Source organism: Perna viridis, chromosome 8 (assembly GCF_037379345.1).
Source record: "Perna viridis isolate PV_CMFRI_1.1 ecotype Kerala chromosome 8, ASM3737934v1, whole genome shotgun sequence".
Taxonomy (NCBI): domain Eukaryota; kingdom Metazoa; phylum Mollusca; class Bivalvia; order Mytilida; family Mytilidae; genus Perna; species Perna viridis.
The window spans coordinates 13,091,564-13,106,031 of record NC_142452.1 but is presented as its reverse complement, the minus strand read 5'-3'; the positions used below and the strand labels follow the sequence as shown (position 1 = coordinate 13,106,031).

Sequence of the window (14,468 nt, the reverse complement as noted above, 5' to 3'; positions counted from 1 at the left end):
ATCTAAGTTCTGTGGTATGTTTTACTCAGTATCCTAGCCAAGTCTAAGATTTATGGTATGTTTTATTCAGTATTAGTGGCAGTATCCTAGCCAAGTCTAAGATCTATGGTATGTTTTACTCAGTATCCTAGCCAAGTTTAAGTCATCTTAAGCTGTTGTGAAATTGAATTAAACCACATAATGAAAAGTAACCCTTTAACTAGATCAGTCTAGATGTGTTTTGAATTATATTTTAAAAATTCTTCTTCCATTCAGCTACAAAAGGATTTAACTGTAGACTTGAAAAAAATCTCCAATGCATTACAGGTGTTAGCCATGGACAATGATATTTTGATAACAAGGCTTGTAGTAGATTAACTTTTGTATTGTAATTATTTTGCAGGAAATTCATTATCAGCAGTACTAGATGGAACTGCAAAACTGACATTTCTGAAACGTGGGGAGGACTACTTCATCACTATGCCTTATGCTCATTGTAAAGGTAGATAAATCTTTTTATATTTCTGTCCTGAAAAGTAGGATTTTTTATTTTGTACATTTACCTTTCCATCTCCTAATATTTTCTTTCATATATCTCATGCATCCGTGTACACTGTACCCCCAATCTTGCATTATTATCCTGTAACTATGAGATTTAAAGGTAAAAATTCCACCCAAAAAAAATGTAACTAAATACTTAACAAAAACTTAGTTTCCACACTGTTCTAGTATCATTCATAATATTGATATACAATATTTGTGATTTCTGTGTTTTGAAAGGAACATTGATCATGGAGTTTCTGTTTTCAGGTATTTTGATAGGAACATTGACAATGGAGATGGGTGGTAAAGTATCTATTGCTTGTCCTAAAACTGGTTATAGGTGTGAGATGGAATTCAAACTGAAGGTAATTCTTAACAAAGATACAAGGAAAATGTCCTGGAAAAATTAATGTCAGCAGTTAAATTCAAATAAAGATAGTTGAAGGCATTATCTGGTCTTCAGTAAGAATTGGGAAATATTTTTGTTTGTATTTAGATTTTATTGTAAATTTTTGATTCATTTCAAAAATAAGCTTACATTATTTTGGTATTTGTGGGTTGTCTCCCCCTATGATATACATATCTTTTTAAAAAAATATTATAATTTTAGTTTAAAAATTAACTATTATCACTGCTATTTCCAAAATTACCCCACAATATGACTTTATTTTTACAGCCATTTTTAGGTATAGGTGAAGCATCCAATAGAATTGTTGGTAAAATGAAATGTGGTTCAGATACCATTGCTACATTGGAGGGACACTGGGACCAAGAAATTTACTACAAAGATAAAATCACAGGGGTAATGTTTTTTTCTAAATCAGCGTATGTTACATGCTATTTGAGACTTTTGTATATGAATACAGTGAAAGTTATTATTCCTCCATTTATCATACAATACTTGTCCAGCCTGTCAACAATACTTGTATCACCTGTCAACAAACCTCATACAATACTTGTATAGCCTGTCAACAAACCTCATACAATACTTGTATAGCCTGTCAGGAAACCTCATACAATACTTGTATAGCCTGTCAACAAACCTTGTACAATACTTGTCCAGCCTGTCAACAAACCTTGTACAATACTTGTATAGCCTGTCAGGAAACCTCATACAATACTTGTGTAGCTTGTATACAAACCTCATACGATACTTGTATTGCCTGTCAGCAAACCTCATACAATACCTGTATAGCCTGTCAACAAACCTTGTACAATACTTGTCCAGCCTGTCAACAAACCTCGTACAATACTTGTATAGCCTGTCAACAAACCTTGTACAATACTTGTCCAGCCTGTCAACAAACCTCTTATCACCCAATACTTGAATAACCTGTCAACAATCCTCCTCTCCTACAATACTTGTCCAGCCTGTCAACAAACCTCGTACAATACTTGTAAGGCCTGCCAACAAACCTCGTATAATACTTGTATGGCCTGTCAACAAACCTCGTACTATAGGGTTATTAAATTGTTATTTTCATATTAATCCTATATTATGTCCAAGTACAGTTGTATTGGGTTGAGATCACTTGTATTGGCCTGATGACTTAAAATAACAGGAGTTATCTGTACAAACCTTTAAATACAGCTCAGTATGACATATTTCCTAGTGAAGACTGTAACACTCCAGATCTCTTGATGCATTTATTCACCCCAACTGTTCTTTTCTATATAGATCTATATTAATATACCAAGTTTGCTGATACCTTCTCAAATTAGGTTTTTAATGCATTCTTTAGCTTTTCCCACAAATTTTATTAATGTGTAGATCATTATACAGTTTTGATTTTTTGTGTGTTTTAATGTGTTTAGAACTTAGCCATAAAGTGATCCCTTTATGAAACATACATGTAGATCAATTAAATGTATGAAAAAAAGACATATTTTTTTTTTTAAATTGTCAAGGAATTGACTGAAAAAAAAACAAAGGACAAATCTACATGGTAAATCAGATTTTTTTCGAACAAATAAATCTGAACAATAACAATTAACATATTACAATTAACGTTCATTGTTAAAATACATGTATTTAAATTTCTTCATTTGAAGAACTTGAGAACAAGAACTCCTGTGAATTTGCTAAGAGTAACAAATTAAATTGAGTTCAACAACTTTTCAGTTTGCTGTTTATATATTGTCATCATTTGGTCTTTTCCCACCAGCACAGAAAATGTTTAAATTTCAAACAAAATGGCGGACAAGTTTAACTTTTATACAGGGCCAGAATTAATACAGGGCAATTGCCCTGTATAAATTATGGTTGCTAAAACCTCCTGTTGTATTAAAGGGGCAATTTACATTGTATTTTAAGTCATCAGTTAATAAAGTACTTGTATAGCCTGCAACAAACCACATACAATACTTGTATAGCCTGTCAACAAACCTTGTACTATACTTTTCCAGCCAGTCGGCCAACCTCATACAATTCTTGCATAGCCTGCAACAAACTGTACAGTACTTGTATTGCTTGTCAACAAACCTCATACAATACTTGTGTAGCTTGTATATAAACCTCATACGATACTTGTATTGCCTGCCAACAAACCTCATACAATACTTGTATAGACTGTCAGCAAAGTGTTTAGCTATAGATTTTCGGTACTGTAAACATATTCATGTTATCACAGATTCTGTCAAGTGCACATATTCAGGGGTATCATTTTTTTGTGGTTACAAAAATTGATTTTTTTATAGTGTGTTAAATATCGTTTTCCCTGTTATTTTGTAATTCTGTCCACCAAAATATTGTGAAAAAATTATATATTTACAGGATTTAACATTCTTGGTAGGAAAATGAAATTTAATGCAATTGTTTATGGTGTGCCTTACAATATTTTGTTCAATTTACTTGATAAATTCTGTCCTATCTGGAGAAAACTGGCTTGTCAAAGTTCTGGTGTGTTACATATGACAATTATAAGAAATATACTTCAGTATCTAGGAAGCTTTATAATGGCGAATAAAGATATGTTTTATTTCTCTTATTATTTAGGAAACTTCCTTATTTTGGTCACCAACCCCAGAAATAAAGGCAGCTAGGTTGAAACGGTACACAGTACCAATAGAAATCCAGGGGGATATGGAATCTGAAAGGTTTGTCAAATTAATGATTCAAAATTAACAATTTTATGAAGAAGGATGTTTTTATCAGACATGTTTGCTCCACTTGCACTTCAAGGAAGATCTGACTGGTCTTGTCTGTTACAAAAATTGAACACTTAGAATGGGTTTAGTTTAAAGTTTGACTTAATTTATTATTATATGGTGTTGTTTAAATAGATATTCAGACAATCAGTACATTTTTTTTCTGGACAATTAAGGTGAATATCCATAAATTTTAATCCCATAAGCTGTACAAAGTTGATATTTATCAATGAATCCCTATCTATTGTATGTGTGGTTATTTAAGGTTGTGGAAGAATGTGAGTGATGCTGTTATAAATGCTGATATGAAATCCGCTACTGAAGAGAAATTTATCTTGGAAGAGAGACAAAGATCTGAAGCCAAAGAACGTAAAGCCAAACTGGTTGAATGGTTACCTTCATTGTTTGAAAGAGATGTTTTAACCAGTGACTGGGTCTACAAGTTCATAGAGTAAGGACTATCGACTTCCATGTTGAAAATGTGTTGTGGATTAAATGTTCCATGATGCATTCATATCTTGTACATGTATTATAACCTTCCCTAAAGGTGTCCACAAATGTCTGTAACTCATGGTTGCACATACTTATATATTCACCTTATAAACTTTAATTTTAGTCAATTTAGTAATTTTGAAGTCTCAACACAATGTAAATTAATTATGGCAGACCCACCTTAAATATGGGATGTTTAACCTTAAAGCCTATAAAATTTAGTAGTTGTTGTATCTTTACTAGGGGTCAGAGAATAATGTGAAAAAGTGAATAATCAAGGTTCAATCACGAGTATGTGAGAACACCTAGATTTAATAAGTGTACAGATTGTGTTCCACCCACAAGTTAAAGTTTAAAGCGTTCTTGGCACGAGTGGTCATAATTTATTTATGATAACCAATTACTTATCCTTTGTTTCAACATAATTTTCTAGTTTGTGATCTGTTTATTGATATTTGTGTTATGATGTTTTGGTAGGAGAAAGTCAGAGATTGCAATAACAGAATTTATTACTCAGTGTGAATTATCAATATTTTTTACACAATGAACATTTATCAGATCACTATTAACTATATAATAAGAGAAAATAGAATACCACCTTGTAGAGTTTGATAATTATATCTGGACTGGATGGCATATGGTAATTAGCTAGCACATTATTAAAAAACAGGCTCAGCATGACGAAGGGTTGTTTGGGTAAGAAATAAATATTTGCTAATGAACATGTAGATAGATAAATTGATAAGTTATGGTTTGTTATCATACAAAATAGTTCATGATTAAAAACCTGTCCTAGTCATCCAGTTGTTTTAGTTAACTTGTTTACAAAAAAAACCATGGAATTTTCACTCAATCTTTTTCAATATTTCTAAACAAATTTTCTACTTTTGCGCAGTGTTAAAATTGTAAATATTCATCAAACTTACATAATAATAATATTCAGATTTCAAATTTTATTATATACGATCAGACTTATACATAAATGTGTTACATGAGGCCAGTTGGTATTACATAAAGAAAACAACACAGAAATGAGCAATAATAAATACAGAGACAAATACAGATACTTATAGAGAGTGAAATGTGATAAATCTGTCATAGCATAGCAGATATTTTTTTTATGTATACAGAAAATTTTTCCAGCAGCTTTATTTTCATGTTACATCTCTTAATGCAAAAATAAGACTACTGCTGTATTCATGATATTTTTGCAGTTAGTAGAATTTTTCTTACATTTCTTTTGAATTCTCTTCTAACATTTTATTTTCCAGTATGAGACCTTGGGATGTAAGTAATGATTTACTGCAGTATGAATCTGATTATAAAGTACAGACTTGGACTCGACACCGGACACCTGTTGTCCGTACCTGTAGTATAACTAGTTTAGAGAAACAACCAGAGAATCTCAACTCATCCATTCGGAACACCTCGATCAGGAGGTTAAAGGTTGTAGGTGAAGAGAGTGAAAGTTCATGCCCAGAGGTTGATGCAAGACATGACAGTGACTCATCAGAAAGGCCTTCTAATAAAAGTAATTTAAAACATACACAAAAAAAAACCAGACATTTATGATGAAAAAATATATTTATAAAAATGTATATAATGAATGTAAGATTTCCTTTTTATTTATGTCGAAGTTCAAATTAGCATTAATGAATTAAGTATATGTATGAAGTTAAGCTAGTATTTTCAAGAAAATAGGGTGGGGGTAACTAAGAAAATTAAATGCAGTGTGAACAGAAAACAGTATTTTGCTAAAATTCTGTGTGAACCCATTTTTTTCACAATGAAAATATCATAAAATCATACAAATTGCATTACAGTGTACCTGTAGAAAAGACAGTTTTGAATATAAAAGCACAAATAATCACAAATTATCAACGCAAATCCTATAATCAGAAATGTGATCATGATTAAATCGTCTTTGGTCTTCTTGTTATTGTCAACATCACAGATGGTATACCCTCATAATGGCATTGAGAAGAACAGGTTTTTTTTTCAGTATTACAGCAGAATGTCATCGCTTATGAATAACTTGCAGTAATTCATATTGTCATTTAAACTGATTGATTTGCATTTCTATTTGACATATTTTAGATCGTAGAGTTCAGCGATCATTATCTGCGAATAGAAACAGAATAACAGAAGAGACAATTGCCAAACAGCTGCAGCCCTTAATTGATTTACAAAAGGAAATGAATGATGGCATGAGAAGTCTCAACCTAAAGATCTCAAATTTAGCGTTACAGGAGTCAGAGAATAGTAATTCATTTAATATTGGATCTCATTGGTTAATTCTGGTCGTAGTATTGACTTTTCAGGTCTTTTTACAGTGGTTGTTCAAATGATTATTTTATTTCAAACTTGGCTACACAGTGCAATCATCTTTTTTTTTTTTGTTATTTCCTTACCGATACAATGGGTTTATACTGTTCTTATTTATGTTTTAGATGTATATGTTCAGTAGTGAATGTAGTGTGTAACACTAGTAGCCTGAAACATAGCTATCCACTTCGAAGGAAACATGTTGGTTGCCATGAAATGGTCCCATTGGAAATGTCTAGATCTGTAATTTATTACCAGTTTAAAATAGTTCAGAACCTTTATTTCGTAGCCTCCATTTTTTCCCCTTTTTCATTGGTAACGAGGGACCATAGACTTTAGTGTACCTACTTACCCACAATAGTTAGCTATTTATCACTGTGTGAAGTATTGATGGTGAAGTTTCAATTGTAACCTGTTATTTAGGACATTTGTTAAGTACAATCTTTGTAAGAATTCAGCAAAATGGGAATTATTTGAAACATTCATGTTAAAACCCCACATACCTGATAATATAATTTCACACAATGTGTCTTCTCTGTTTAAAATTACTATTATTTGATCTCAGCTTCACTGGACATATTGGAAAATGTTTCATCCCCTGAAATGGTTATTTGCTGAGCATTTCGATGAAATTATAACTCATTTGACGAAAACGATTTAGAAAATCTTGTCTTATAATTCTTTGATTGTGATGGTACTAATAGTCAGGCTACATTGTCTTTATGTTGGGTTCTTTCATACCATGTTTCATCCACTGCCTGATTCTTACAGAGACTGATACTTAATTATGTGAAGAATATACAAGGTACTTTGACAGTAGTTTATTACAAAATTATTCAGGAATTATAATTTTTCTTTTTATATTCTCATAATTTTGTGCAATATTTTTGTGTATATAGTTGTTAAAACTATGAAGACTGTACATATTTTATTAAATAGTAATAAATATATATATATATATATACTAACTCTATATGATATTAACTCTTTATTAATGATATTTATTCAGACTATTTAAAATTTGTGTTCAGAAAACTTACTGTACTGTTGATTTTTTGTGTATTAAGTTTTTTGCCTTTCGTCAGTCACCAAGATGTTTTTAATAATTAGAGATAAATGAAATTCTGTATAGAATAAAAATTATGCCAAAGAGTGAAAATTACTATCAAAATATAAAAGTAATCTTATAGTAATCTTCATGATCAATTTCCTTGGTATTGAATTTTTCTTACTGTGAGTTGTCCATGGGTCAGTCTGACTAAAGTTAGTCCCTACTATTTAGTTCAATAAAGACTAGCTCTTTAGTCAGACTGTCCATACATCTCTAGCTATTGTATCACATTGACCATTCAGTTGTCTGTGTGTCTGTAGCTATTGTAACACACAGGCCATTCAGTTGTCCGTAGGTCTGCAGCTTTATAAGTTATATAGCTGAAGCAACACTTTAATTCAACCACTCATGGTCAACTCTCAGTAAGTAATATTTTTTTCCAGAATGTATTTAATGCAGTACATGTATTGTCATAGCTTAAACAACAAAAAATCAGTGTAAATATGGAACAGACTATCTTTAACTAAGAAATATCAAGAACAATAAAAAAATTAGAGAACATAATTTAATTTAAGGTGACAGTTTAAGGACCAGTTCATATAAAATTCAGATAATGCCTATGGTAGGGTGATTCATAGTGTATAAAAACCCACCAAAGAAACTTTGCTTTTTGGTCTACGTATTCTATATTTTAATGTGACAATAGTCCTTTTTGCATATAAATCTTTACTTTCTGGAAAACCATACTTAAACCTCCCACTAAAATCAACCAAATCATACTAAATCAAGAACCATAACACCTACAAAGCACTAATTTCCTGTACTATCTATATAATTTTTATCTCAAAAGCATAAAACACAAATGAAAAATTAAGAATGTTTATGTGGTCAGTAACTGATTCTGAAGAAGAAATGAAAGTGAATTTGGTCGGTTTTTGACATGCATGAATCACCTTCATGATTTTTATAAAGATTGCTACATGAAATGTTGCTGCATCTATAACACCAAAGTTATATGTATATGTAATTAATCAAAATTACATGTACATACATGTACATACATGTTTTCCATTAAATGCTCTAACAGTAGATATTAATTCATATATTGGTGAAAATTTGGATCCATAAGCATTTCATTTTGGGTTTTTTTCTTTAATATTGTCAATAAATAACTACCCCAACATTGAAAATAAATTAAATTTAAAAGATTTAGTTATGTTTAAGGAGTGATGAGGAATTAGGAACAAGGGTTGTAGAATATGGTTGAACAAACAAAAAGTCCATAACTATTATGGATAATAGCCTATTGTTTAGGTCAATACATAGATTTAATGACCAGAGATAATTATATTGCTGAGGACAAAGTCTGAGGTCAATATATTTTCCTCAGGTTAATAAATTGCAGCACATCAATAGGCCTCACTTTCTGGATTTAAAAATGTGACAATTTCTGTAAAAAACAACAACATGAATAATAAGAAAACGACAGAATTCTTTTTGAATTATTTCTTTGGCGTAATGTTGTAATGGATGGCAAAGTTCATGCCCCAGTTGATGATTGGAATATTTAAATAGCCAAATAGGTTTCTTTGTAATAGGTCAATATGTAAAGTCAATTCAGGGTCTTTTAACTTTTATTTTTCAGTGATTTAACAGGAGTACAAAACAAATTTAGAAATATGTGGGAACATGTGACCCTTAATTCAACAAATCACAGAATGTTATAAAGATAAGTAAATGATAAATAGTATTTCTGTTTGTCATTTATGCTGGTATATTTAACCACAGGAAACAATTAGGGGAAACAATGTTCTTGTTTAGAAACCCCGTGAAAAACACAAACGAATAGGGGAAATAATGTTCTTGTTTCGAATCCCAATGAAAAGCACAAACAAATAAGAAATAATGAAATATGGTTTTATACTGTTGAAATCTCTTGTCTAAAAGATTAGTCAAAATGAAAAAAAAAAAATCATGATTTAAAAGTGAAGTCTATTTTATCAACTATAATAAGATAAAACTAAGTATGGAGATATTCAGCTATTAGAATATGTTTAGGTATATGGGACCAATGGTGGAAGTTTATTATTGTATTTAGATTTAGTTTTCTCCCAAAATTTGTGTGGGTGAATCATATCAGTTTTGATATAGGTTTGACAAGCAATATAATTTCTTGCTAAAACTCTTCCTTTTCTGTGTTCACAATTTGAAAAAAAAATATAATTTTTGTTGTGCAATATTTAATTGTTGAACGGTGAGAATTAAAATAGTAAGTGCTATGTTGACCTAAAAGTTATTAGTTTAGAAGTTTTAGTTCTTATTAAGGTGATGTAAACTTATGACTTCAGTGCTTTAGGACCCATCCACAATGTCATTCCTAAATGACAGGATTGATGCATCGTTAACTGTATAGTGCTATCTCCACCATTGTTTTTACTATATATGTTGTTGTAGAGGTATAAAATAGGAATAACGAATAAGTGAAAAATAGCTATGTTTAAAAGGTAAAAAAAAAAATGCATACAAATAAAATACAAATAAAACTTATATCAAGAATATTTTTTTACATTTTATTTATATTTTATTTGTATGTAGTTACTTTTCACCTTTAAAACATGACTATTGTTTACTTATTTGTTATTCTTATTTACATTTAATCTAAGCCACTTCACACCATATATTATTTTCACTCATAGAATAGTTGTTTAATTATGAGTTAGTCTAAAAGTCAGGCAGATAACATTTATCACTTATTTGATAGACAATTTTCAGTTAGTATACCAAGTAGACCTTATAATGAGATATTTATTGACTGATGTAAAATAGTGTACAAAGTTTGATGGAAATTTTTCCTCTCCATTTTCAATCATGTACTACAATTTATATGAAATTTAGCTGTACCCAATTTTCACGGACATTTTTATTTGAAAATATTGCAATATTTTTGAAAGGTCTAGGAAAAGCATTTTTAGATTCTTATGTGAAATTATTACTTAGATGTATTTGGTCATTACACATCTTTGTGCCATTGTTATGTACTAAGTAATAATCTTTATTAATCATACACTTTTAATACTGTGAAAGGCTTCCGTTAACAACAGAATGCTCCTTTCTTTTTATAATTACATTATACCAGATATTTATTTCCATTGAAACTAGTTAAAGTTTGTGTGCAACCCTGTATATCAAGGCCGTAGCCAGGGGGCACCACAGATGCGATTGTACCTCCCTCTTGAACAAAAAAAAACAAAACAAATCGCTTATCAGTGATCAGTTCATACCCCCCATTTAGAAAACCTGGCTACGGCTCTGAATATTTAATTAATTCCTATCTGCCTCATAGTAAGTAAGGCAAATACTAAGGACTGCAAAGAAATTTTAGTGAAATACGTGTACATCTTATAGGACTTAAGTTGCTTTTATTTGATATGAAAATGAAAAGCTCCTCCTTTGAAAATACATGTAGTATAAAATTCCAAATAATTCTTTGTCAAGCAAGGACTGTGTATGAATTAGATAATCATAAGCATAATAAGTTTATGGATTTAATTAAAAATATCAGCTGATTGAAACATAATTATTTTCATTGCACCAAAAATAGGAAATTTCTTGTATGGTTTATGTAAGTGATCTACTTTTGGCCAGGTTTTGAATTTGTGATTGCTCAATTAATTGTAGTGTGATGTTTTTTGAAGAAATTCACAGCAAGTCTTATTGCTTAAATTTGTTTACAATATATTTAAATGCTTTAGTTCATATAGAGTTATCCTAAACATAAAGTTTGTTGCACATAACACATTGTTGTCATTAAATCATTGAACTTTTAACAGAGCTCTGCATAATACAGTACAGTATACATATGAGCGTTGGTATAACATTCATATAACAGGTTTTTTTATATTCTTTCAAAAGTATTAAAAAGAAGAATATTACCAAGCTTTGGCAAATGGTCAGTGTACTGAAGGTTAATTATACATTTTCTTTTTTTAATATTTTAAAAGCTCAAAAACAGTAGAATGTTAAAATATTCATCTTATTGAAGAAGTAAGTTATTCCTCAGTATTTAGCTGCATCAGTAATTATCTATGCATTTGAAAAATACTTACAACTATAAGCCATATAGAGGTATTGTTATAATTGTTATCTGGTTTTCATTCAAGAAAGAGTCTTTATTACATATTCCCATTGTGCACCTTTTGATCATTGTTTAGGTCAAATGTTGATTGTTAATTAATGGGGGAGTATGGGTATCAATTAAGTGAGCATTGTTCACAGTTTTTCTATTTTATTTTGTTTTGGTTTTTTTTTTGTCATTTTTGTGATGTTTCATTGATCTGATGTACAGTACCAAAATCTTTTCATTATTTTATGAAGAGTGGTAAAGCTTTAATTGATAATTTTTCCTACATTTTAAGGTTCAAGCATTTGATTTCTAGGGAAGGCAGGGACGTGATTTCTTTTCTTCATCATACAAGTTGTAGTTAAATTTGACCAGCATGCATCAAGCTCAACATATGTTTGCTCCAAGTAATCACTGGCTTAATTGTTTTATATGGTATAATGTACCAAACAAGCGTCTGATCACAATAATCCTTCTGTATAAAAAATCAGTTGGTTTCACTGTATTCATGAATGTTATGTTCAAAGTCTCAATACAATTCCCCTCCTTTTTTTCTTAGAATTTCAAATGGCTGAATGCCTTCTATGAGACTGTTGTATATGGTAAGCTGCTGTTCTATATTATGGTTTACTTGTTTAATTGTTATCATAATACAATGGTGCAATAAAAGTATTATTACTATGACATGTTTTGTTTCTTATATCTCTGGATGCCACAAAATACAATCAAATCTATCTAAGGGGATCGAAATCTTGGTCACTTAAGACAGGTGATCTGTTTTACATAGAATCCACTACATTGAGGGATATTTTAATTTTAGTTTTTTAAAACAAGTTATTGTTGAATACATGTGGTCACTAAATACAGGTTAAACAAGTCTAGGAATATTCATGTCATCTCTTAAGATTTTCAAGACAGCACAAATAGTTAAGAATGATCTTAAACTTAAGTAATTTTTCAAGTTTATTGGTGCCGTAGCCTGGATGTTTCATTTACACGCTCACTTTGAATGTACCCAGGAGGTTGTGAATCCTATATGAGGTTAATAGGGATCACTGCTTCTTGACCAAAAAATTAATAGTAAGCAAAGTGGCTGCTGGTATATATCTAGATATCTAGTCTAGACAAGGTTTTTGCCTGGGTGACATGTCTAACCATTTTTAGCTCACCTGGCCAAAGGCCATGTGAACTATTGCCATCACTTGGCATCCGTCGTCGTTAACAATTATACAAAACTCTTCTCCTCTGACCCCTACTTGAACAGTTGAAACCAAACATGAGATAAATGTTCCTTGGGGTATCCTGCATAGGACTGAAGTGGGGATTATTGATCCGTCAAAAAACATGGCTGCCATTACTAAAAATAGAACATAGGGGTCAGACAGTAATTTTTCACATATATCTCCAAAACTGTTAGGGTTAGCCAAATTCTAAAGGGAAAAATGACAGGTTTTTTTTCAGTTTTCAGCGAATATCTTGAAAGCTATGATAGACATTCTTCTTCAATTTACTGCCCTTGAAAGACAAAATTCGACTAGGTGAGCAATTCAGTGTCCTGGGAGCCTCTTGTTCTATGTGTAGTAATGTAGCATGTTCTTCAAATGAATTCTATAGAACTAGAAGCCTTGTTTATCACAGGAGCCCCCGTCTCATTTGTTAGTAGTGATTTGTTTAGTAAATCAAATGTGTCTGTAAGACACTAATGATGCCCCCACTCTTTAGATGTGCCAAATTAGGAACATGTTTATTTTTGTATGAAGACATGGTTTGCAGATTCAGAAATCCTTCCAAGACTTGTGTTACTCATGGTCTGGGGATCAATTTGAGGATCAGAAATTCCTAAATATATGCATATCTACATATTGTATCCTGGCCACATAGTGTCATGAAATTGTTTGGTAGTGTCAGACTAGTTGCGATGAGAAAAAGAGGACTGATGGATGTATTAATGGACACATAAAAATGTTAATACCTCCATATCAAATCCCTAACTTTGCTGCTTAGGATATATTTCTGACAAAAATAACAAATCTAACTATCACTCAGTTCCATAATAAATATTTCATGAAAATCAAGATCCTATGACCTTGCACACCATCATTATGTGTAGAAACATCCTGCAAAAAATATTTTAGATGAAGAGATAGCCACACAAGCCATATAGCCCTATTTCTGATGAAAATGACTAACTTTCACCATTTTCCATAATATTTCATGAAAAATCAAGATCCTATGACCTTGCACACCATCATTATGTGTAGAAAGATCCTGCAATAAATACTTCAGATGTAGTTCAAAAACAAGAGAAAGAGATAGCCATACAAGCCATATAGCCCTATTTCTGAGTAAAATGACTAAGTGTAACTATCACCAATTTCCATAATACTTCACGAAAATCAAAATCCTTTGGCCCTGCATAACTTCATCATGTGTAGAAATATCCTGTAAAATATTTTAGATGTAGTTCAAAAACTGTACAAGGAGATAGCTGGACAAGTCACATAGCCCTATTTCTGAATTTCTGAGTAAAATGATTAAGGCACCGACCATTTTTATATTGCGAGGGGGGGGGCTGGGATATTTTTGAAAGAAAAAATATTAATTTCACTTTGAAGAAAAATTAAAAAAAATATTTTTGCTAGGGCAAGAAAAAAATAAATGAAGTTGCTTAATGGTGAAAAAAAAATGTTTCATTCTGTTTTTCATAAAAAAAAGTAGAAAAAAAAAATAAAAGAAAAGGAGAGGAGAGGAATCTCATGTACATAAAGTGAATGTACCATAAACTGCCATTTTATAAGCAGGTTGGGTATT

General features: G+C 31.0%; 1 protein-coding gene across 3 annotated transcripts in view; it reads left to right on the top strand.

Moving 5' to 3' along the window:
• LOC148609399 (oxysterol-binding protein-related protein 8-like) overlaps nt 1-12,341 on the top strand; it is a 38,738-nt gene extending 26,397 nt beyond the window's left edge. For 2 of the 3 annotated variants that reach the window (XM_088542090.1, XM_088542088.1), the window contains 7 exons: nt 383-481; nt 790-887; nt 1,199-1,324; nt 3,518-3,618; nt 3,935-4,120; nt 5,433-5,692; nt 6,259-12,341. In XM_088542090.1, the coding sequence (XP_088398216.1) occupies nt 383-481; nt 790-887; nt 1,199-1,324; nt 3,518-3,618; nt 3,935-4,120; nt 5,433-5,692; nt 6,259-6,509 (1,121 nt within the window). In that variant the 3' untranslated portion in view covers nt 6,510-12,341. The remainder of the gene's footprint in view (nt 1-382; nt 482-789; nt 888-1,198; nt 1,325-3,517; nt 3,619-3,934; nt 4,121-5,432; nt 5,693-6,258) is intronic. The other variant, XR_015914722.1, reaches the window with a different exon arrangement.
• Nucleotides 12,342-14,468: the final 2,127 nt, after the last annotated feature.